Source organism: Salarias fasciatus, chromosome 16 (genome assembly GCF_902148845.1).
Source record: "Salarias fasciatus chromosome 16, fSalaFa1.1, whole genome shotgun sequence".
In the NCBI taxonomy this organism is placed as follows: domain Eukaryota; kingdom Metazoa; phylum Chordata; class Actinopteri; order Blenniiformes; family Blenniidae; genus Salarias; species Salarias fasciatus.
Window position 1 is genome coordinate 27160557 of NC_043760.1, and position 22082 is coordinate 27182638.

The following is a 22082-nucleotide window of genomic DNA, read 5'->3' on the forward strand; positions in this document are numbered from 1 at the left end:
GACAGATGGAGGAAAGTATGCAGCGAAACGACAGCAGGACGTGTGTGTGTGTGCGTGTGCGTGTTGCTATACTGTTTGCTGATTTCAGCCTCCACACAAATGTGTCCACAAATCTTTCCACTGCTGTTTTAATGTTGGTTGTTTTTGATTTTTTCCTCAGCAGAAGGAATTCAGACTGTTGTTTCTGGAAATAGGTTAACTCTTGCTCTCAGCTTCTCCAGACATAAACACGGCAATTAAAGGAAAAGTCAACAGAGCGCGAGGTGCTGGTTCACCGTGAGCCACCGGGAGACTCATTACTAAACGTTGCTCCTGTAATTTGTCGCTCATCGCCGTGACTTGCTGTTACTGTGTGTGTTCTTTATGTGACGGGGAAACAGCGGGATGAGTTTGGTGTTTTACCTCTGGACGGCCGACAGCCGCTCCTCCTCTCCCTCGCCCTCCATCACGTCCATCCACTGCTGGTACAGATCCACACACAGGATGCTGCCCGGGATGTTTCTCAGGAAGTCCTGGAGGGAAAAACCACATCAGTTACTCAGGAGTCCTGAAAACGGACGAGGCTGAAACACACACTTCAAACTGCACTTGAATATTATTTGAAAATATTCAGAAAAAAAATAAGCTTTAACTCCTGAACAGTCCTGAACAGTCTCCTGCGTAAAAGAAGGTCTAAAACAAAACGAAGAGAGGAGACGGACTATCTGTGTAAAAAAAAAAAAACACCTGGATGTCCGACACAGCGGCAGCTGTTCGCCTGGATACTGAACAATGCTGCACCTTGTGTTTGCGGCTGGCCGCCTGCCTGGCTGTGCAGAGACAGATTATCCTGTCTGGACCCGGGTGGCTCTGGACAGACTTCAGTCCAGGCCGCTTTCTGTTGTCTGGTTTCAGACGGGTGAGCCGGGACGGAGCGGGCTACCTTGAGAACCGCCGCGATGACGAAGACGGACTGGTGTGTGATCTCCGGGTCCTCGGAGCCGCTGTCCAGCCGGTCCCGGAGCTCCCTGCAGGCCTTGGCTCCCGCCGAGCGCCGGAAGACGCCCCTGGTGTACGGCCCCTCCAGGTACAGGAACACCAGCATGTCCTGGAGACACCAGAGCGATGATTCACCTCAGCTCCGTGAATGCTTCCTCCTGACCTCCACCGGCTCTCAGCTCACCATGACGGGTTTGGGCAGCCCGCTCTCCGACGTGCACAGACAGTTCAGAGGTCGTCCGAACAGCTGGCCCTGAGTGGGCGACGGCGAGGACGGAGACAGCGGCAGGCCGTCCAGCTGCGAGCTGGACCCTCTCCAGAAGGGCCAGTTGATCAGAGATCTCTTCCTCTTGAAGGTCTTCTGCGGACCGGGCTCTGCGAAGAAAAACAAAACAAAAAGAGGAAGAGGTCAGCCGTGGCTTCCTGTATGGTCGGGTTACTTCTGCACTGGATGTTGGATTATTCAACGCTTCTTGTTTTCTTTGTGTTCAACTCAGATAAAAATACCTGTAAACGCTGTGTTTACTACATCATATCAGATCTGTCTTACATAATCTGTGGCTGAAAGAGGGAGGGACGAAAACGCACGCAGACGCGTTCACGCCTGAGAAGCCAGTCAACGTATGGAATGTGTGTGTGTAAATACATAATTATCGCTGATTACACAAGTGAAGAAGTGACACGCTGTGTGTGTGTGTGTCTCTGGGGACGGGACGGGACAGTGCGCTCCTTGTCGAGTGTTTGCTCAGGAGCAGCGTCGAGCCGTGGTGTTTAAGGTCCCGTCTGCTCGTCAGTCGTCCGGCCGTCGTCTCTGACATAACAGCTCGGCGCGTCTCTGCAGTTATGAAACGGCATTCTGCGTGTGCGTCGGAGTGTGTTTTAATGTGGACGTACAGCCGGCAGACTCCTTGGACGTCTCGAGCACATCAAGGAATCACATGTCTGACAGGTTCACCGCAGAGGGCAGTTTTTGCTCAGAAATCAGGGAACTCTTGAAAGTTTTATCAAAATTAGTACAAACAAGACGTTTCTCTTGTTATATGCAGATTTGCAATTATCAATCAGTGAGTAGAAACATTTACAAAGGACATGACTCGGTGCTGCAGCACCGGCTCGACGCCTCGACTGCAGTAAATCTTCCAGAGGGTCATTATAGTGAAACATTGCAACCTCAAGTTGGCAACAGCCCTGAAATGATAACATTTATTTTATTAGGCAGTTGTGATTTGTATCCAGGGGTGGGACTCTCCCAACAAACACAAGATTCTTTAAGTGGGTGGAGGACGCAGCGGCCCAAAAGGACGTGGCATACCTCGCATAGGATTCATTATTTAACAATCCGCCGTGGCGTCAAGCCCAAACACTCTCGTGAACGAAGTTCAGCAGCAGCAGAAACGCTGTTCTGCTTTAGCGCCTCTCGGCAGGACTCGACAGCAGCGAGAAAATACGACCTCGCTGTAAATCAGGTGCTCTAACCTCACAGCTCTCCAGGAACCGTTTAAAGAAGACGAGGAAACAGAAACAGGAGGAGGATCTCTAACGAATTTACAGTCTACAAACATAAAGAAATTGTTTAAAGTTTAACCACAACAGCACCATGTTCGCTGGTTTTTGTTTTCGATTTCAAAACTGAGCAAATCCCTGACTGTAAAGACACTTCTTGGCATTAGGATCCATATTTCTTCCACTTCCATCAAAAACAAAAGCAGCTTTAGACCATCTTCATGTAAATAAACAAATCTGGGAGGCTCTTATTTTAACTTAATTTCTGTCCAGAATGGAAACTTTTTAATTGATCGGTTCTGTGAATTGTAGTGAACGGAAAATATTCCTTTGAAAGGAATATATTTCATAACAGTGGTGGGTAATTCGATTTTTCTGAGGAGTTACATAAAATAAAAACAAACATTGCTGTAGTGCATAACTTTAATTTAATATAAATGGTTAAAAGCAGCGTGTTGAGGACCTTCACTCTTGACTATAGTGAATAATGTGATGTTAGCCGTACTATAAACTTGGATCAAAAAAATAAATCCATCACAATAAACTAAATGCATTTGAAAAAGAGTCTGATTTAATTCGGGTAATTGAGGGGAAACCAGAGGAGCTGGAGGTCATGGCCGTGTCTGCTGCAGGAATAGATCAGGCTCTGATTTGAGCATCTCACATGATGAGAGGGAATCAGGAGGTTTGATCTTCAGCTGAAAAGCCAGAATCTGCTCTGAGCCAAACTGAAGCATTGGACAGCTGGGATGGCGCGGCACAGGACAGTGGAGCGGACTTTTCTACAAAGACTCCTCCTCTGAATTATCTCAAACACGAGCTTCAATCAGAACATGTGTCTGAGAACAGTTTTCTGTTTCGTCCACAACAACAAACATTCTGGTTGACATTTCAGGCTCGTTTTTAACCTCCAGGGCCACATCGCCTCCAGGATTATTAGACACGTATTGGCTGACAATAAGCTTCTGTCGAGGCTGCCGTCCAATACACACACATTTCTGCTAATTTTCAGGTTTGGTGGAAGTAATTAGGTCCGAGCGGCGGCGGCGGCGGCGGCGCTGGTACACAGCGGTTATGTAAGGCTTCTGTTATGCCTAAAGCAAAGGAATCTGAAGCAAAGCTTGTGGTTGGCAAACTGGAGCCTCCGCGACTGGAAAACACACTTTTTCATCCCAACTTTTTTTCCTCCAAACCTCATCTTCTCCTTTTTTTTCCGTCCCGTTCTCTCTATCCACAGTCCATCCTCGCTCCTGTCCACCGGCGGCTTGTTTTTCTTTCCCCGCCTCCCCGTTCCTCCGCCGCTCTTACTTTCTGAGATCCTCCATTTGTGTCTCTGCAGATTCCTCTTTTCTCTCTCTATCTGTCGCAGCCGCTTGTTTCTCTTTCCTTCACCTCTGCTGGCCCTCAGACTTACTCAATCGCTGTGTCATCTCTTTTCACTTTCCAGCGTCCCATTCTCGCACACTTCCGTCCTTTCTGAGGCTTCTTCCTCTTTGTCCGTCTGATGTTTTTCTTATTTTGATACTGCTAAGCCCCGCTGTAACCCCTTATCCGTTAAAAATCTGCGTTCCCACCGTTCTCGATGACTCGTTTTTCTCCCCCGTCCATCTATACGTTCATCCTCGGGGCTAACCGTCGGTGTCCAGAGTGAAGAGAAACTCAGAGGGAAACGTTTATGCAAGTGCAATAAGCTCCAGGAGGCACTTTCCGTTCTCTGATTCTCTATTTTGCAATCGTGTTTTGGTATCCTCACATTTATTATCGTGGCAGTTAGATTCATGGCTGGATTTCTGTGACTGGCCGGCCGTGTGCTCACAAACCTCAGCTGTCAAACTGATTTAACAAAAACAAATTCATCACGGCTCGAGTTTTAACAGCACCAGATTCACTAATCTTGCTTCACAAATCATCTTCTGGGCTCAAACGTCTGTTTTGCTGGGGATCTCACCGATGAGCTGGGGCGCTGAAGGCACCACCTTGCTGGGCTTGAGGATGAACTGACACTGGGTGTCCGGAGGAAGGCACTGGTCCAGCAGCAGCACTCCGGGACAGTCGGTGGGACTCATGGGGTCCCTGCCGACCCCGACCCCCAGCCCTCCGCCGCCGCCGCCGCTCCCGCCGCTCCCGCCGTCCCGGATGTGGCTCATCTTCACGCTGAAGGGAAACTCGTGGCCTACAGGAAAGGTCAGGGTTCACAGTTCAGAGATGGAGGGTCTGGTACGTTCAATCTGAGCACCGAACACAAAAAAAGAAATCTGACGGGAATTAGGGCGAAGCTGGTACTGCTCAAGAGGGAATGATGCTTTTTTTTCCTGTTGGGACGCTGAGAACTCCAGAACAAAAGATTATGGCAACAGAATGTGACGGAAATACCACTGCGACTAGAAGAAACCGCTCCGAAACGCTCCCAGATGCTGAGTTTCTAAACGGAGCGGCGCCCTGACATCAGAGTTTCTCTGGATCTCTGCTTCCCTTTGGAGGCTCAGACGGAAACACTTCAATTCTACAGCAACTAATCGAGAATGTTAACTTAATTTTCCGCTGAATATACAAATTATTAACAAAAAAAAATGGCCTTTTTGTTTGAGAAATTCTCTGTTTGGACTGTAACGTTGTTGCATGGCAGCACGCAGCAGCTCACCGATGAGAGGATACGGAGGTTCATCCTTACTGGAATTCACCCACAACCGATAGTCCTTCACACAGCCCTGGAAAAGACACACAAAAACACATTCAGCGTTAATAACTTCTGTTTTTTTTTTTTTTTTTTTCCCAAATGTCTGCTAGTTCTCCATAATTCATCTCTCTGAAAATACCAAGGCGGCATCACACTAATCTCCGGTTCCTGCCCACAGATCCAGTTATCGCTGGTTACTTACTGAAATGCCGAACTGCAGCAGTGCCATGTGGATGACGTCTGTGGCGCTGTCAGAGTTACTGACCGCAAGCGTCTTGGCCTGGCGGAAACATTTTAAAAACATTATGGAAATGTGCACTTATTTTTGTGTCTTGCTTGAATGGCACGACTGCCGCTCCAGTTAAGATTCACCAAAAAAATAAGGTGTTTTTCAGAAGCGGAGAGGACAAACAAGAGATCCTTACATATGCACAGTTTCCAATATCCTTTGCGAATATTTTCAGGGGAATCGTTTTGGGATCGTCTCGCTCTTTTCCCCAACTTATCCGGCTGTGTGAGGCAGAGAAAAACAAAGACAACAAGTCAATATAATACCATGGGCGGCTTAGTTTACAAACTGTCAAATTACATTTTTCAGAAAGATTTGGATTCTTTTTAATAAAATCCTTTTATGAAGAATTAATACAAAAGAAGGTATAACCAAATACTCACTTGCTGATGAGCGCCAACCACTTCTCCTTCTGCTCCTCAGAGCTGAAAACAGGGGGGAAAGAGATGAAACCATGAGAAGGTCAGCGGTTGTCTGAGTCGTTCAGGTTGAAAACCTCATGCTGCATTCACACCGGACGCGTCGCAAGCGTCGTGAGCGGCGCTTTTCTATGCAAAGTCTATGGTGGACGAGCGTCGTGGAGCGGCGGGCGGCGGGGCGGCGCATCAGGACCGTCATGAGCGTCGCTTTTCCAGCGTTTCGAGCGTCGACGCCCACGACGCTCATCCCCGGCGTCAGGAGCGTCGTGAGCGTCGCTTTTTGAGAGTTGGGAAAACTGAACTTTCGACGCGCTGCCGCTGAGCGTCAACCAATCAGAGACGATCCCTCCGGTACTACGTCACTACGAGTGGTCCGAGCACCGATGCGGGCCGGCCAGTGTTGCTAACTTGATGACTTTCTCGCTAAATCTGGCGACTTTCCAAAGCCTCTTGGCGACGTTTTTTTGTCAAAAGCAACTAGCGACAAATCTAGCAACTTTCTCCGGTGCTCTGGAGACGTGACAGGACGTCTCGTTGCTGTCGTCCATGAGCAGCGGGTGCTGCGTGAGCCCCTCCCCCGTCCCAAAGCGCTCACAAGCGGTCAGTCTCAGCAGCGCTCCCCGCTGCAGTCAGAGCAGAGAGGAGCAGAGCAGCCAATAGCGACTTTTCCGACAACGACGCGGCCTAGCTTTATTTAACAAATAAAGCCGAGCCGCTCTCCTGATGCGATCCGCCATAGCTGGAAACAGAAATCAGCCTCCAGCGCGCCAATTAACTGACGTGCATCAAGAGCGTCGCGAGCGTCGCGAGCTTTGTGACCACCCGGTGTCAAGCGTCGTGTTTAAAGCGTCACAAGCGTCAGCTTCGAGGCGTCGCAAGCGTCGACGACGCCCGCGACGCTTTCGGTGTGAACGTAGCATCAGACTTCACCTGGAGCCATAACTGGATTCCACATGACAGAAAAACACGGCTGGAGTCGGTGAATGAGGACCGGAGTGTGTCTCGCATTGAGACAGGTGCAAAAAAGCACGTTATGTACGGAGTGAAGGTTGTTGTTGTTCCCGCCCGAGGTTCCCCGCTCCGGCTTTAGCTGAGATTCAGCCGAGCTGCTGATCATTTTTTTATGGAATTTGCAATCGCACGTGTTCAATTTTCGGTTTCCCTTCTCAAACATACTCCTGAACGCTGTGTACTCTTTCAGAAATACCCTCGAGCGACTGCGCAGAGGTATTATTGAGTTAATTGGGCTGCATGATGTGCGCTGACAGTTACATAAGAGGGAAGTCATTCACATAAAACTGCTCCCTCCGCCGTTAACGTCGGGCCAAGAAAAACACCACAATATTTCACTTTTCAGCCGTTTTTGCTTCTGAGCGTGGGCGACTCGCGCGTGCCGGCTCACCTGAACGTGGCCACGCAGTTGCAGGTGGGCCAGCCCAGGACAAAGCTCTTCTCCGGGTTGGTGCTTCCCTCACACACCTCCTCCATGCAGCCGGCCGTCCACATCTCCCCCACCCGGACCTGGGCCTTCACTTTGAAGTGAGAGGGAGACCTGAGGAAACACAAAAAGAAGAACCCCAAAAAGGGCCTGCTCAGCATATTCCATGACTAATTACTATATTACTATTATATGCTGAACTGTTGCGGGCTCGTTTTCTGCCAGGTTGTTTAAATTTTAACCCAGTATTCATTTCAGTTAAAAAAGTAGCAATTTTTCTTAAAGGCCTCAAGGTTTTAGGAATTATTAAGATCCCCTAAAACACAGAAGCTGACTTATTGCACTTCAAATAACATATCTGCATTAACCTCAAACATGTGGCAACCTAAAAGAAAAGAAAAACTTAATATAGAAGCAAAATATTAAAAGATTTGGGTATTTTGAGAAGTTAAACACAGACACACTCTGCAGATGTGCATTTATTTGCCACAACATCTGTAATTACAGAACTGAATGCACTCATTTAGCACGCAAACATGCTCTCTCTGCTATTACGTGGACATAAAAACACACATACACACACACAAGCACGCGCACACGCACACGCACACACACCTTAAACTCCCTCCGTGTTGAGCCACAGTGTATTAAACCCAATTATAGTGTGCGCTGTGCGTGCTGAGAGGGTCAGCTCCGCCCACTGGCACATGACTCCCAGGATGGACCACAGACATCCTGCTGCGTCTGCACCCAGCTCTGTGTGTGTGTGAGTGTGTGTGTGTGTGTGTGTGTGTGTGTGTGTGTGTGTGTGTGTGTGTGTGTGTGTGTGTGTGTGTGTGTGTGTGTGTGTGTGAGAGAGTGCACTAAGTAAAAAAGTACACAGACCTGAAGTCTGTTTGCATCTGCAATATCTGTATGTTTGCGTGTCTGCGTGCATATTCCAGTTTTACTGTCTTTGAGGCGTCCAAACCTGCAAACCCACCATTTTTTTCATGAACATTTCATATAATTGCACAGCTTATCAGTTAACTACAGCAGTGACTGAATCATTTCAATATGCAGGACCCACAGAAACCAAGCAGTCCATGCATGTTTGTGTGTGTTTTAAAAATGCCTGTGTGCTCTTGAGGTTTCTATTTCTGCGCGGCAGTTTGCGGGTGGAGAGCCCCATCCTGAAGGCCCAGGGCAGGCCAGCAGGGCTTTGATCTGAGCCAGGCTTCATATGGATTTAATTGGCTGGGAAATAATTGCATGCTGGGGGAAAATTTGAGGGACGGAGAAGGGAGAGAAGCAGGAGGGCGAGATAAGATGTAAGCCCACGTCCAAAACAACTCTGGTTTCTTAAATTAGCTCAAATCTTTTTCTCTTGTTTACTTCGTCCTGTATCTTGTGTCCCTCTCTCACACACGCCCCGCCGTTCCAGAGGGAGACTCACTTGGCTTTGGCGACGAGCAGCGTGTCGGTGAACAGGAAGAGGTGTCTCTCCTGGGTCTGCAGGCCGGTCTTCAGCTGCGTCTGGGCGTGGCCCAGGAACAGGCGGCCGGGACTCTCGGCCAGGAAGGCCTGGACGAGCGGACAGGACTCTGGGCTGACTGGCGTCAGGCAGCTCTCCCTGGGGGGCAGCATGGAGACAAAAATCACACAAAACTGCATGCACTGTTTACCCACACAGGAGCACGTCGGGGTGCGGAGGTATGCGGGTTTGGGAGCCCGGCATTAGCAGTTAACAGTTTAGCAGAAAAGCTTTTAATAACAGGAGCAACAGGCGAAGAATCCCTGTGTCAGGTAACGCGAACCAAACCTGGAGGAAAAATATTGGGTATTATCGTTTCACCCCCGAAAGCTGAAGTTCATGCCATCCCGCTGTTTGGCTGACGGACAGACGTAAACAAGAGAGTTTTTCTTTAGAGGAAGAGGAAACACTCAGACCGCTCCATCCTTTCCTGTTTATCCGGCAGCACCAGATAAAAAGCAGCAAATCGCCACTTATGTCCACATTTTCCATCCCCACCTCTCTGAAACGCTTTCCTGTACACAAACTCTCTGCTTATGCATGCGCACGCCCACCTCTTGACACTTTGACCTTTTCATAAACACCACACACTTTAACACCAACAGGAACGCAACCAGAGATTCACACTTTTACCGAGAAGCCGGGAAATGTTGAATATATTCCCCGATACGCCGCCGTCCCTCTTGCCGCGTTGCATAAGAGATCAGTTACGTAATTAATTAAGAGAGGACGAATGACCAGGCTGCAGCGCTTTCCTTCTGATTGCTTCTTTGTTTTTTTTCTCTTGGTCTTTGCGTTTGATGCAAGAATAAACCAAAAAGGGTCCAAGCGAATTTAATCACAGCGAAGAAATGCTGCCAATTAGGCGCCGAGCCTCAGTTGAACTTGTATTGCAGCAGGACTTGGACAGCAAGAAAAACATTTTAAAAGTTAAGAAATGATGGCTGCGTCAAGCCAGCTAAATGCTTCTCGTGCGATTCTTTAAAAATTGCAACATTTCCATCAATTCTGCATCTTTCCATTGATTTTTTTTAAGGCACTCTCACAGAGAGTTACATTCTTCCTCTTTCAAAATTTAATGAAATTTACTCTGAGAAATGAAATAAAATCAGATCATTATTGTCAAAGATGAGCTTGTTTTGGATTCTTCCATGTGCCGGGATATGGCGTGTGTGTTGGATTCAGTGAGCAGTGTGTGTGGTAACACTGATCAGAAGCAATCCCAAAACACCGATCTGATAAAAACCAAGTCATGTAAACACAAACAAATCCATCCTAAACTCTGGTGGACGTCCGGGCTGAGCTGAGCGTGGGATCATGGAGTCTCAACTGAAAACTGAACAATTTGAATTCATCCAGATTCACAGAAAAAGTGACGCAGCGAAGTTTCCTTCTGTCCATATAATTTGATGTAACACACACTCACTCACACACAGACGATCAAACCTTCCTGTAAAGCTGCTTCCACGTCTCACTCGCCCCCTAACAGGACCACATCTTCTGTATTCCTCACACACTCCTCCCTCCTGAAGACGTCGGGCTGACAGCCCAGCCGGCCGCTCTTTCAGTCCGGGGGGACGGACGCCCAACGGCTCCATTGTCCGTCATGTGAAGTTGATAAATTGAGGGCCCACCCTGCAGGCGCATGCACGTCCACGTCTGCCGAGGCACGGCTCGCTTTGGACGACCGTTGGCTTTTTCAGACACAATGAGAGGCCGGTGTGCAACGGGCGGCACGACGCTGAATACCAATGTCCCAGCAGGAATAGACAAGCAGGTGCTGGCATATTAATGCCTCATGAGGCTGAAACTAGTCAGATTTATTAAAATGAAACATACACACAGAAATCACAGTGTAGATTAAATCTAAATCCAAAAACTGGAAATCTGCATTAATACAAAGTGACTAAACCAACATTTGAATAATAAAGGTCCTTTAATAACTGACTCAAAGTAATTATTATTTTAACTGCCAAGAGTAAAATATGAAGCGAAACAGGACTCAGCATCAACAGAAACATGGAAGCACGAGGCCTCAACCCTCGCTGTTGACTCAAGCTCGACTCACTCACTCATACACACTCACTCACTCACACTCACACGATGCTCGGACTGATCAGAGCCAAAAGCTTAGTCATGGACACAAGTCCGATTCGACCTGTTCAAGTATTTCATGTCCCGAAGATACCATCTGGAAAAACAGCTGTCGCTTTCCTCTTTTTATGTCCCTCAGTTTCGTCTTTGAACACGTTGACTTTCGGGGAAATCATATGTGACTCAAATCTGCATCTTAGTATTGAACGAATTAACAATTACTATATTAAAAACAACTCCACGGTCACACTTCTGCTGTAGAATCGACTGAAACCGAACTGAGTGTGATTTTAGTATGGATGAGTCTCTATTCTTTGGTCTTGATTTCATGCTTCAGATCTGTAACTTAAGATCACTGCAACATGGAGCAGTGAGCCTCAGCTGGCAAACTGACAATCCAGACTGAGCCTCAGGGCGGAAATGACTGAAACTTACATAACTAGTGTCTCTGCATACCTTTGTGCGTCTGTCTGTGTGACGTACAGTAGATCGATAGTCGGTCTGTGGCTGTGACGCCTCCGGGGTCAAATCTGAACTGAACGGTTACTGTCACGTTAATCCAGGACGATAGTTGGCTTGGTGGTAACAGTTTGTAACAAAACATTCAGGTTACTGCCTCGAGCTTCAGGAAGTAGGCCGTCACAAGAGTGACAGTGGCGTATGTGAGTGTGTGTGTGTACTTTCACACGAAAACATGTGTCAGAGGGAATATGAGCAGTCAATCGCAGAAAAGACTCCATCAACCCACTGAAGGAGTTCCACAGATGGTCTTTAAAAGAGAAAAGAACATTTGAAATCACGTCACGGCGGTGGAAGAGCTGTTGAGATTCATCGCCGGCCTCGTTCCTGTTCCCACCTTCAGCCTGAACCGCCGCGTTGGGCTCATTTCCATAGGCAAACTAGAATGTCATCGCTGGCCGACACACAATGCTCTCCACAAACCCAGAGTAACACACACACACACACACACACACACACAAACACACACTCTCTCTGAGGATGAGGTCAGAATATTGAAACTCTTCCTCTTCTCCAGGCGGTGAGGAAGCCCGACGGCCATGATATCTTTAGCAGAGCTCATTATTAAAAGCAGGAAACGTGTATTGAATGAAGTGTGAGTGAACTTATGCTCTTGGTTTTGTCAGATTGAGCAATAAATGTTTCTGAACAAGAAAATCTGAATTTCACTGCATTTTACTGAAATTCATATGACAGGGCTCAGGCACCAGGATGAAATTGGAAAGAAGATTAGGTGCTTGTGTGTGTGTGTGTGTGTGTAGGTCAAGAGGGTGGTATGTTTTTACTGAATGTTTTAGGGGACCGCCGCCTTCCTCAGTGAAGTTCAGGTTTTACGACCCGGGCAGGAAGGGACTCGAACCCCAGTTTGCCCCCATAATCGGTCGCACTGTACGCCTGGAGGCTGAGGGGGTGAGGCTACACTCCTGGATGAAGTGTGACATTACGTGTGTGTGTGTGTGTGTGTGTGTGTGTGTGTGTGTGTGTGTGTGTGTGTGTGTGTGTGTGTGTGTGTGTGTGTGTGTGTGTGTGTGTGTGTGTGTGTGTGTGTGTGTGTGTGTGTGTGTGTGTGTGTGTGTGTGTGTGTGTGTGATGTAAACGGCTGAACGAAGGTCCAGAGACCCTTTCAGCGCCTCGCTGCCTGATGGGAAATTCAGAGCAAAGGGAGCAAAATAAGTATCCTCCGGGGCAAAGAGGGGCGGAAAAAGAGTGGAAAAAAACTTTCTCGTGAAAAAAGACAAGAGCTCATATCCATTCAGAGGAATTATTGTAATCTCACGCATGTATTTTTCAGTTTCTCACTGTTTTTGCTTGAATATATGGTTTCACTAAAGCAGGGCCGAACAGAGGTCAGAGGAAAAAAACACGTGTCTCTGTAAAATATTTCTATTATAGAAGCCGCCACTCGATGATGTGATGCTTTTTAGATATTTCAATGCTTTTTTGGAGTCTTTCTGTGATGTCTGTTCTTCCTGTGCAGAGCTGAATTTTCTTATGGTACTCTGGTTTTCTCCAAGTGTGTGTGTGTGTGTGTGTGTGTCTGTATTTACTTGTCCGCAGCTTTGCGCCTAATATCAGATGGATAAAACAAAAAAACTAAGAGGGAAGCATAAGGTTAATAAAAATGTGCTGACGCCTGTGAATAAGAGCAGCTCATTGCCACACAGTCAACATGAAGGAAGCAACGTGGTTTTATTGGTGTCACAACTTCAGAGTGAATCCAGCAGCCTGACAGGCGGCTCTGCGAGTCTGTCCTGAACATTTCTACCATCAGTCTCTGTGAAAAGGCTGCAGCATTGAAGTTGGAGCTGTTAACAACTATACTCATTGTTTTCACAGTGACCCCTGAGTGATTTGGATTTACTTGGATAAAGAGCCCGTTGTTGTTGTAACAATGTCACTGCAAAGTATAATTAGCACAACTGATATTTTAATTTTAACCGTATTAACAAAGCTTTTGGGTTTTAAAACTTCAGGGAGAACAGCACAAAATCCTGCGAGGACTTTTACCTGATGGGAGTTCTCTAACGTTAACGTCATGTCTCCATTACCGTCCACGCAGACACGTCTGATAACGAGTTAACGACCACCTCACACACTCCTGGACGGCGGAGGTTTTGACCTCTGGAGACCTTTAATGGCCCCTGAACCTCCTGATCTGCTTTCATATCTGATCTTATTAGACCACATTCACAAACACTCGACAAATGAAGTCCCTCTGTCAGCTGCCCTCCATTAACCCCTCCGCGCTGGAGCGTCGGAGCCGTCTTTCTAAACTTGTGGCGCACACTTACACATCCTGTCCCAGGAGCACTGACCCAGTTAGCAGCGTGAAGCGTTTCCCTCAGCACTTCTCTATCCTCGTCTTCCTCTTAAAACCTCTAACAGGCAGGAGTTTATGACACAACGGTCGCCAAACACATCAAATGTCATCCGCTTATTAGGGGAATAATGAAACAGAGACTGTTAAAACCTTTAAAAGTGGTCTGAGGACCAGTTTGCTTCTGCTTTTCTTGTAAATATTCAAAACGCTGCCGGCGGCGCCGCGACAAACACACCATAAAGGCTAAAGTCCCAAGTAAATTAATAGCCTCCCCAAGGGGTTTGTAATGACTTACTTCCGACAGCGTGAAAGGAAAAGGAAAGGATTTGTGTGATAAGAGGGTGATGAAAAGCCTGATAGCTCTGGGAGAAGTAAGTAGCTAAAACCACTCGAACATGGAGGCCCAGGGCGGAGTTTGTCACAAAAATAGAGAAGAGAGTCTAGAAATACTCAGAAAGAAAGAGCACTGTCATCTTATAAGCTTATGAAAACGTGCTATTTCTAATGTAACCTCTTAAAATCCCTGGGTCAGCGTTTACTGTGAATATTCAGAGTAGAAATAAACCTTTCAGCTCAAATCCAACAGTGTTTGTGTGTGCGAGCGTGTTTGCATGCAAACTGGTATGATCGTGTCTCTTTTGGAATACAGTAAAGGGAAGCAGGTTGTGTGCGGTCGCTCCTACCTGGATGTGCTCCTTGACCTGGTGAGCGCTTTGCTGATGACCAGAGAAGGAGCCGACTGTCGCCTCTGAGCCAGAGTCTTCATTTTCTACACGGGGATGGAGACAGAATGAAGATGAATCATCATTTTTTTATGTTAATTCACATAAAACAAGCTTCAAACAAAGTGATGCACAAAAAAAGAAGAAGGAAAGAAGGAAAAGAAGAAGTGGGCAAAATGGTTAACTGTGGAGGCAGACGGAGAAATGAAGGAAGACAGAAACGTTGAGGGAGGCTAACGTTATGAGATCCTTCATTTCAGAGCAGGGTGATGTTTATGATCGCTCGTATATTCAAACTGTAACGTGATCGACTGAGAGCTCCCCTCGCCGAGGCACGACTGGCATGTCTGAGGATACCACAGCTATTCCATACAAGCCCAATCTATTTACAACAGAGACTCACCACGTGAGCTCAAAACAGCCCCTTCAACACACACTGCAGTTATTCACATGCAAAAAAAAAAAAAAAAAATCAGGGGAAAAATCTCTGAAGTAGAAACACAAATTGAATCAAGCTTCACTTCCTGAATGTATTTTGAAATGACTAACAGTGGAAAATTCCCCTCTTCAGAAAAATAGTTGTGTCAAACTTACTGAAATACAGTCAAAAAGCTTCAGCAGAAAAGTTACATCATGTGCACAACAGCACAACAACAGACCTGGCTGACGTCCACTTCAACAGGAAAACTGACTAATAAGAGCATCTATGGTCATGCAGATTGTTCATGGATCCCAGCAGCCAGGGAGAAAATCTCTAATCATGAAGTTCCTAAGAAAGCTCTGACATCGACCAAAATCTGAGTTAATGGGCTGAGATTCACTTCCAGAGCATCTGAGTTTTTCAGCTCTGCTTCATTTGTATTTGGAATAATATGGCAAATCACACCATGCTTGAAGTAGAACTTAGTTTTTCTACCAGTTGCGTCATGTGTAAAGTTTAGTTTCCCATCAAACACCTGAAGCATCACTGAGTTTCCCAAGCCTTCTCAGGTTCTCGTTCTCGGTGACGTTTGTCCTGCAGGTGGAGGGTGATTGATGGGACACGCGACACACTGACGGGGAAACGCTCCACAAAGGCACGGCACACATTGAGACACTCAACAAATGTGAGGACAAAAGAGTCCTGATGCCTCAAATTATGCTGCATGACTGCAGACGCCACAGAGGATATCTGAACTGATGAGGACGCTGCCCCCACTTTCCACAACACCCCACAAAAAGCTGCAGGTCAGGCCAAAAAGAGGCACATGCACAGGCAACATTTGTATATTCACAAGACTGGTTTTCATTTTATAAAAAAAAAGAAAAGAAGAAAAAAAAATTCCAAGCTTTGGATGCATGTGAAAATACTGAGAGAAACATAAAATGTTCTGATAGGAAAATCCATGTAAGTGAGCTCTGCAGCCAAACAATGATGTGATGGGTTGAACGCAGTGAAGGATAACGTCACAACAGTGCAATACTTGGAACTGCTACTGTACTAAAAAACTCAGTGTGAAGCACATTTTCCTTTTAAATTTGAGGATTTTTTTTCATCTCAAGGCACAAAAAACTCAGAAAAATCTGTTTCAAGATTCATTAAGAGCAAGAGTTTCTTTAAAAAAATCTAAAAACAGCTCATTTTGAGGATGTTTTCAGTCATGATGCGATGACATTAGTTATAAAAATCATAGTTTTTCTCATGTTTTTGGGTGTTAACGCGCACATAGGGACGTACCGAGAGGGTTGCAGTAGCAGGTTCTCGCCAGACGCTGGTGGGGGGCGCTGTTTACTACAAGTTCATCCAGCATCTGGACTCACCTATTGTGTCAGGAGGACTGAAGGTGGAGGGCTGATCTAAAGCCAGGTCCTCAATGACAAATCTGATGTGAAGTTCTTTACCTGTTCTTTCTGTAATATTATAAATCCTAATAAGGAATAACAGAAAAATGCGAGAAACACAGAAAACTGATGTTTGAGAGTGTTTCTGAGAAACATGCAGCCAAAATCAAAATAATCTATATTGTGTTTTCCTTTGATGCTTTTACCTAAAAGTTGCTTACATTAAAAAAAAAAAAAACTTAGATCTGTTTTCTTTCTTGCACTAAAAGATTGTGTCATCTCAAGTGCATTGAGTGTAACTCATTAATTTTTCTTGATTTTTTTTTTTCAAAAGAAAAGGTAATGTGGCAAATAAAGCCTGCAGATTGGACTGATGTGTAATCGCAGCGACTTAAAGAACAGCTGGATATAAATCAATTCGAACGGAAAATGATGACATTTAAAGATTTCTTGCACGCATCACCCTAACCTGTACAGGAGCTACTGACAGTCATCAACGCGCGCATCTCTTTGAACAACTGTACTGAACTGAGACCGGAGACCGGAGAGCCAGCTGCTTCCCCCGGTCCCACGGTAAAAGCGGCGGCGGTACCTTTTTGCTGTCATGGAGCGTCTTGCCCTCCGCGGTCAGAGAGTCGGATCTGTTCTGCCCCATGCTCCCCTGCTGCGGTGACATGCTTTCCATTAAGCCTTCCTACATCCACGGAGCCGCGCGCACCGGCCGTATACTCCCATGACACGAGCGTAGGTCCACGGTTTATCCGGCAGAGAGGAGCACGCGCGTCCGGAGGGGATCCATGATGGAGAGGAGGCGAGTGAGAGGAGGTGAATGAGCGCTCCGCGCGGCACGGCGTTCCTCCAGCGCGTCCCTGACGCTCTGAAGTGAGGCTGCAGCCTCGATCCGCCCCATCTGGCTCCAGCAGGTCAAGTTTCAGAGATTCAACACACAGCATCCGGCTCGCGACAGCAAATAAAACACCCTGCTTCTCTTTTATAAAATGTTTTTCGTCATACCAATATCATTTTTTAATTCATCCCCCAGAAACATCTCATATATAATATGTGTGATATTTTCTTTACCACTTTTATTTTCAATTTCACTAACAGTCAATTTCATATTACAATTATCAAAAGCCCATCACATATAGAAATGTGTTTTTATTATCAAAAGTCATATTTGTAGTGTTTAATGCATTGTTTGAATATTTCACGGAACCTCCACAGTCACCACCAACTTATTGCTCATTGGTCAAGTGTATTCTCAAGACATTTATTTCTTGACTTATTCGACTAAAAAGTGATATCAAAATGTGAGAAAATGATTCAGGAATAGGATTAATCATTACCAGTATGGGGGTTTAATTTGAGCTACAAAACATAAAGCAGGCTAAAGATCTGAGGAGGGAATGAATTTCTCAATCTTCAGGAAAACGTAATGTTTATTCGTGATTAATTTCACAAAGATAAATTTATTACAGGCTAGAGCTGTTTACCAGGTGATTTGGATTCAACTCATAAGCTAATAAACATTGAATAGGAGATGGATGAAAGGTTATTTGATGTGATCAGATTCATAACTCTTGAGCATAAAAACACTTGGTAAGATGGCCATTTGAGTGTATACTATAGTAATGAATTAACATCGTTAGTTGGGGTGTCTTGATTATTTTGGCATTACTGCTGCAATGCAATTGAAAAATCCATATATATAAGGAATGATTAGAAATTAGGAATTAGGAATGATTTTTAATGGCAAAAACAAGTAAAAAAAAAATTGAACCTTTTATTTTGAAGTTGAATTCATTTCCGGTGTTCTCCTGGCCTCATTTACACATCTCCATGTAGCCCACATGCCTGAACTTGCCCACTACATGTATGTTTTTATTTGGAGGGCCCATCATGTGTTTTCTTTGTGCAGTCAGAGCCTTATAGAAGCCGCCTGTTCCTGTATGACGGGAATGCGGTTTTGTCAGCGTCTCATCCAGGTGTAAGAATGTTCCTCCGAGGCCAAGAATAACATGACTGATGAGGAGGAATGCCTACAGTTACTTTATTTAATTTTTTTTTCTATATAGACACAGTGCATGACCACATTTGACGTAGGGCCGCAGCTCGCTGCAGGAGTCCTTCCTGAGTCGCTGAGGCTGTTTACCTTCAGGAGTATGAAGAGAGCGAACCCCTCCATCAAAGCTGCGGTTAAACTAAGCCCGCTGAGCCTGCAAACGAAATGTTAGGATTCTGTCGTAAATCTCCGTCCATCGGTTTCACAGTTTGGACTTCAGCATTACAGAGAAACCCGGAAGTGGGTTTATTTCCACAGAAATCCCGCTATTGTGAGTACCTACGACTTCCTGAATCACATTCTTTAAGCTGCTAATAAAGCCCCAGAGTGCTTTAAAACACTTCTGTCTGTCAGAAATATTTCCAACAGCGATGCTGTGCAGGTCCGTCGACTCGCTCTGCCAAAACACAAAGGTATGCAACAATTGTTCGGTCTTATCTGTCCCCTGGAAAGTGGCATGCTCGGGGCGATAAGGGCATTGATAGAGCTCGGCCATCCTCTTTGATCACGTCAAAAGCTGCATGAAACAACAGGAGAGGAGAATCCTGCACGGCTCCTGTCTACAGGATGGTTTTGACTCCTCTGAAAAAGAAAAAATAAACACTCTTCAGGCGGCGGTTGGGCTGTCTTTTCATCACGGACGACGTGCGGCCAGGTCAGATTTGTTCTTGAACTCTTGTAAATTGCACTTCATGTGTCCCAGATTTAGGGGTTAAATGACTGCTTTTGTTTCAAGCTGAAGGAGAAGAAGAAGGAAAAAAAAAAAGCGGGACTAAATTGAGGGTGTGTCAGAAATGTGGTTGGAAACGGCACGGGCTGACCATGGGCGCTTCTGCGCAGCGATGTTTTGTTTTTACCTCGTAAATGTTCCCCTCTCGTAGTCACTGGGCTGCAACAATAATAAAAGCGAGTCTCGGAGGGGTTTTTTCCTCCCCGTCTCCATGGTAATGAAAACAATACATTTATAAATGATAAGTGAAGAACAGAGTTTTTATTCAGTCCAGAAACCCTAAATGGGTCAAACACACCTCGCTGCCAGACAGGAGATTAAAAAAAGAACCTGAACCAAACTGGGCCGAGTGACTTTAGGTCAGGGAGAAGCTGGAATCCTAAACTGCACCACGAGTGATTCAGCCTTCAAATGAGAGACAGAGAATCAATATGCGTCCCCGTGAATGTTGTCGGACGTTTCCTTTGAAGTGAGTTTAAAGGGGAATGTGTCCGTCACGCCCGGGGGGTCAGGCTATTGAAAACCCGGAGCCAAGAAGACCATCGGCCTGGACAGAAAACAGTCGATTCCAGAGAGCTGGAGCCAGTCCAGGAGACCTGGGGGAGTTATTCTTACACTCCGCATAGTGAACACACACACACACACACACACACACACACACACACACGCTCGTGTAACTTCACACTCGCACTTGTGTGTCTGAGCGTCTATTTAAGGTGCGCACACGCAAACAAACACACGTGCCGCGGATGTGACGAGCAGTTTAAAGAGTGACGGACGACGGGGGGACAGAGAGGTGCTGTGTAGCCCGGCGGCGGCGGCGGCGGCGGCAGCAGCAGGGCGGAGGGCGCCTCCGTCACCGCTGCCACCACAGCCGCCATCCCCGCTGCTCCAACAAGCCAGACTTCCATGTTCGCTTCCAAAAATAAAGAGCCATTCATTCCCGCTTTTTTTTTTTTTTTTTTCCCCGACCAACATAATCCAGACGCTTCGGAGAGACAAATGTTTGAGGTACGGCTGCACAAATTCTGGAAAAACTACTTCTGGGTGGAAACATTTCTGCTCACCTGCAGTCTGGAAAGTTCACCGGCCTCATAACATCTGTTTCTTCACATCTGTGACGTCAAAGTGCTTTACATTGTTCTCAGTATTCTAATTTCAAAAATACACTCAAGCATATTCACACCAAATTAATGAGACTCTGTCTGAAAATATCAGAAAGTGAAGATTCATTCTCATGTCCGCTATTTAGGTCTTCGCATGCTGAATCCGCCATGTGTTTATTGCTCTGGGGTTTACAGATCCAGCCTCTAAAGCCTCTGAGACAAACAGCGGGTTGAGTTACAGAGAAGGAGCAGGAATTTTAGCATGACGGTCCGCCACAGTCAGCATGTCTCCGTCTCCTTCGCTTTGTCTAAACATTGTGGCGTGGGGAGGCCGCGGCGTGCCGAGCAGAGGAGACAGACGGACGCAGCCGGGCTGAGACGGACTGAGACGAAGCCTGCGGTGTGAGGAAGCGACTCAGGTGGACGGGAGCGAGGGAGGACATCTAAACTACAGCGCGTTGAAGACGGATGCTGTCATTTCTACAGCCGACTGGCCTGAGCCACACTGTGAACTGTTCAAGGCTTTTCTGTGAAGATACAACAGTTTCAGCTAAATCTTTTCTTCATTCCGAGCTAAAATGTAAACCAATATTTTTTTCTTCACATTTTTACTCCAGATTTCTTCATTATTAGGCTTTTTTTTTATCTTATCAATCTGATGGACTGAGACAAAAAAAAAAAAGATAGAGACAGACGTGTTTGTCAATAATTTAAAGCAACACTAAGGAACTTTCAGTTTCCGTTGATTTTGGCGGCGCCAGTGGACAAAAGCGGTAGTGTTTTGCCTGAACAAATACTACAGTTCCCATGAGGACTAGTGCGTGGCGTCATAAAATGCTGCTCCGGTTGGCGCGCTGTAGGACTGAACTCGCCTGCATTTGTTTCCAGTGGCTGTGTGAAGACGGATAGCGACGAGGTAATGGATCTAATGGTGGCTAAACGATGTTATATCATAATGTGACGCATGCCGTGTGCAGGGTTCCTACCACCCTCCTCACAGTTTCTTAGTCCAAGTGAAAGCAATACTGACGCCCTCAGCCCGTGACAGAGGGGTCATTCAACTCGTTGTAAGTCAATGTATCATCACAAAAGATATTAAAATGTTTTATTAAGGTTGAAAAGTTCCTTAGTGTCGCTTTAAAAAACTGTCTCAGATCAGGTGTTTTTTCATGGTTTGGAGTTCACTTCCTGTTTCTTGGTCTGAACTTCATCCGGCTGCGGATAATCGCGAGGCCTCAGCGCCTCAGTCTGTCAGAGCAACGCAGACAGAAGTCAGAGAAACAGACGGTCTCAGCTTGGTTGTTGGCCTGTTACATCTGCCACACACACACACACACACACACACACACACACACACACACACACACACACACACACCCTCCGCAGACCCCTCCTCCCACTTCCAGACCCTCTAACGCGACTAATCTGATTAAAACAGTGTCCACACAGAGGGAGGGGACCCTGCTGACAGCAGTGAGCATGTTTCTGGATTGTTGTTGTTGTTTTTGTTGTGATTCACTGTTTCACATTAGACCAGCGTGTCACTGAGATTCTTTTGAATCATTATTTTATTATCTCTCTTTGTGACTGCACCCTTTCTCTTTATGGTTGGAGATTATCAATCAAACGCTTCTGCGTGTGTGTGTGTATGTGAATGTGAGTACGTGCACGCAGGCGGAGCGTTAGAGTGGTTCAGCATTCTCTGCCAAAGACAGGAGTCGTTTCGAGGATGCAGAGAGACGTGCTAAGGTTAACTTCCTCGGGCTCTTTCGGTCTCTGTCCGGGGGTCATGCGGGTGTTTCTGCAACGCGCTCAATCATCTGAGCTCCTGTGTGGAAGCAGCAGGGGGCTCTGTGTGTGTGCACGGTAGCCCGGATCAACCAATCAAACA

At 46.3% G+C, this 22082-nt stretch overlaps 1 protein-coding gene across 2 annotated transcripts in view; it reads right to left on the minus strand.

The window, feature by feature from the left end:
- LOC115403475 (rho GTPase-activating protein 20-like) overlaps positions 1–17161 on the minus strand; it is a 29336-nt gene extending 12175 nt beyond the window's left edge. For both annotated transcript variants that reach the window (XR_003933211.1, XM_030112371.1), the window contains exons 1-12: positions 16886–17161; positions 14434–14519; positions 8740–8916; positions 7269–7418; positions 5831–5872; positions 5584–5668; positions 5361–5438; positions 5123–5189; positions 4430–4654; positions 1163–1353; positions 923–1087; positions 403–512 (exon numbers count right to left, since the gene is read on the minus strand). Coding sequence is in view for 1 of the 2 variants with exons in the window: in XM_030112371.1 (XP_029968231.1) it covers positions 403–512; positions 923–1087; positions 1163–1353; positions 4430–4654; positions 5123–5189; positions 5361–5438; positions 5584–5668; positions 5831–5872; positions 7269–7418; positions 8740–8916; positions 14434–14519; positions 16886–16978 (1469 nt within the window). In the remaining variant the exon portion in view is untranslated. The remainder of the gene's footprint in view (positions 1–402; positions 513–922; positions 1088–1162; positions 1354–4429; positions 4655–5122; positions 5190–5360; positions 5439–5583; positions 5669–5830; positions 5873–7268; positions 7419–8739; positions 8917–14433; positions 14520–16885) is intronic.
- Positions 17162–22082: the final 4921 nt, after the last annotated feature.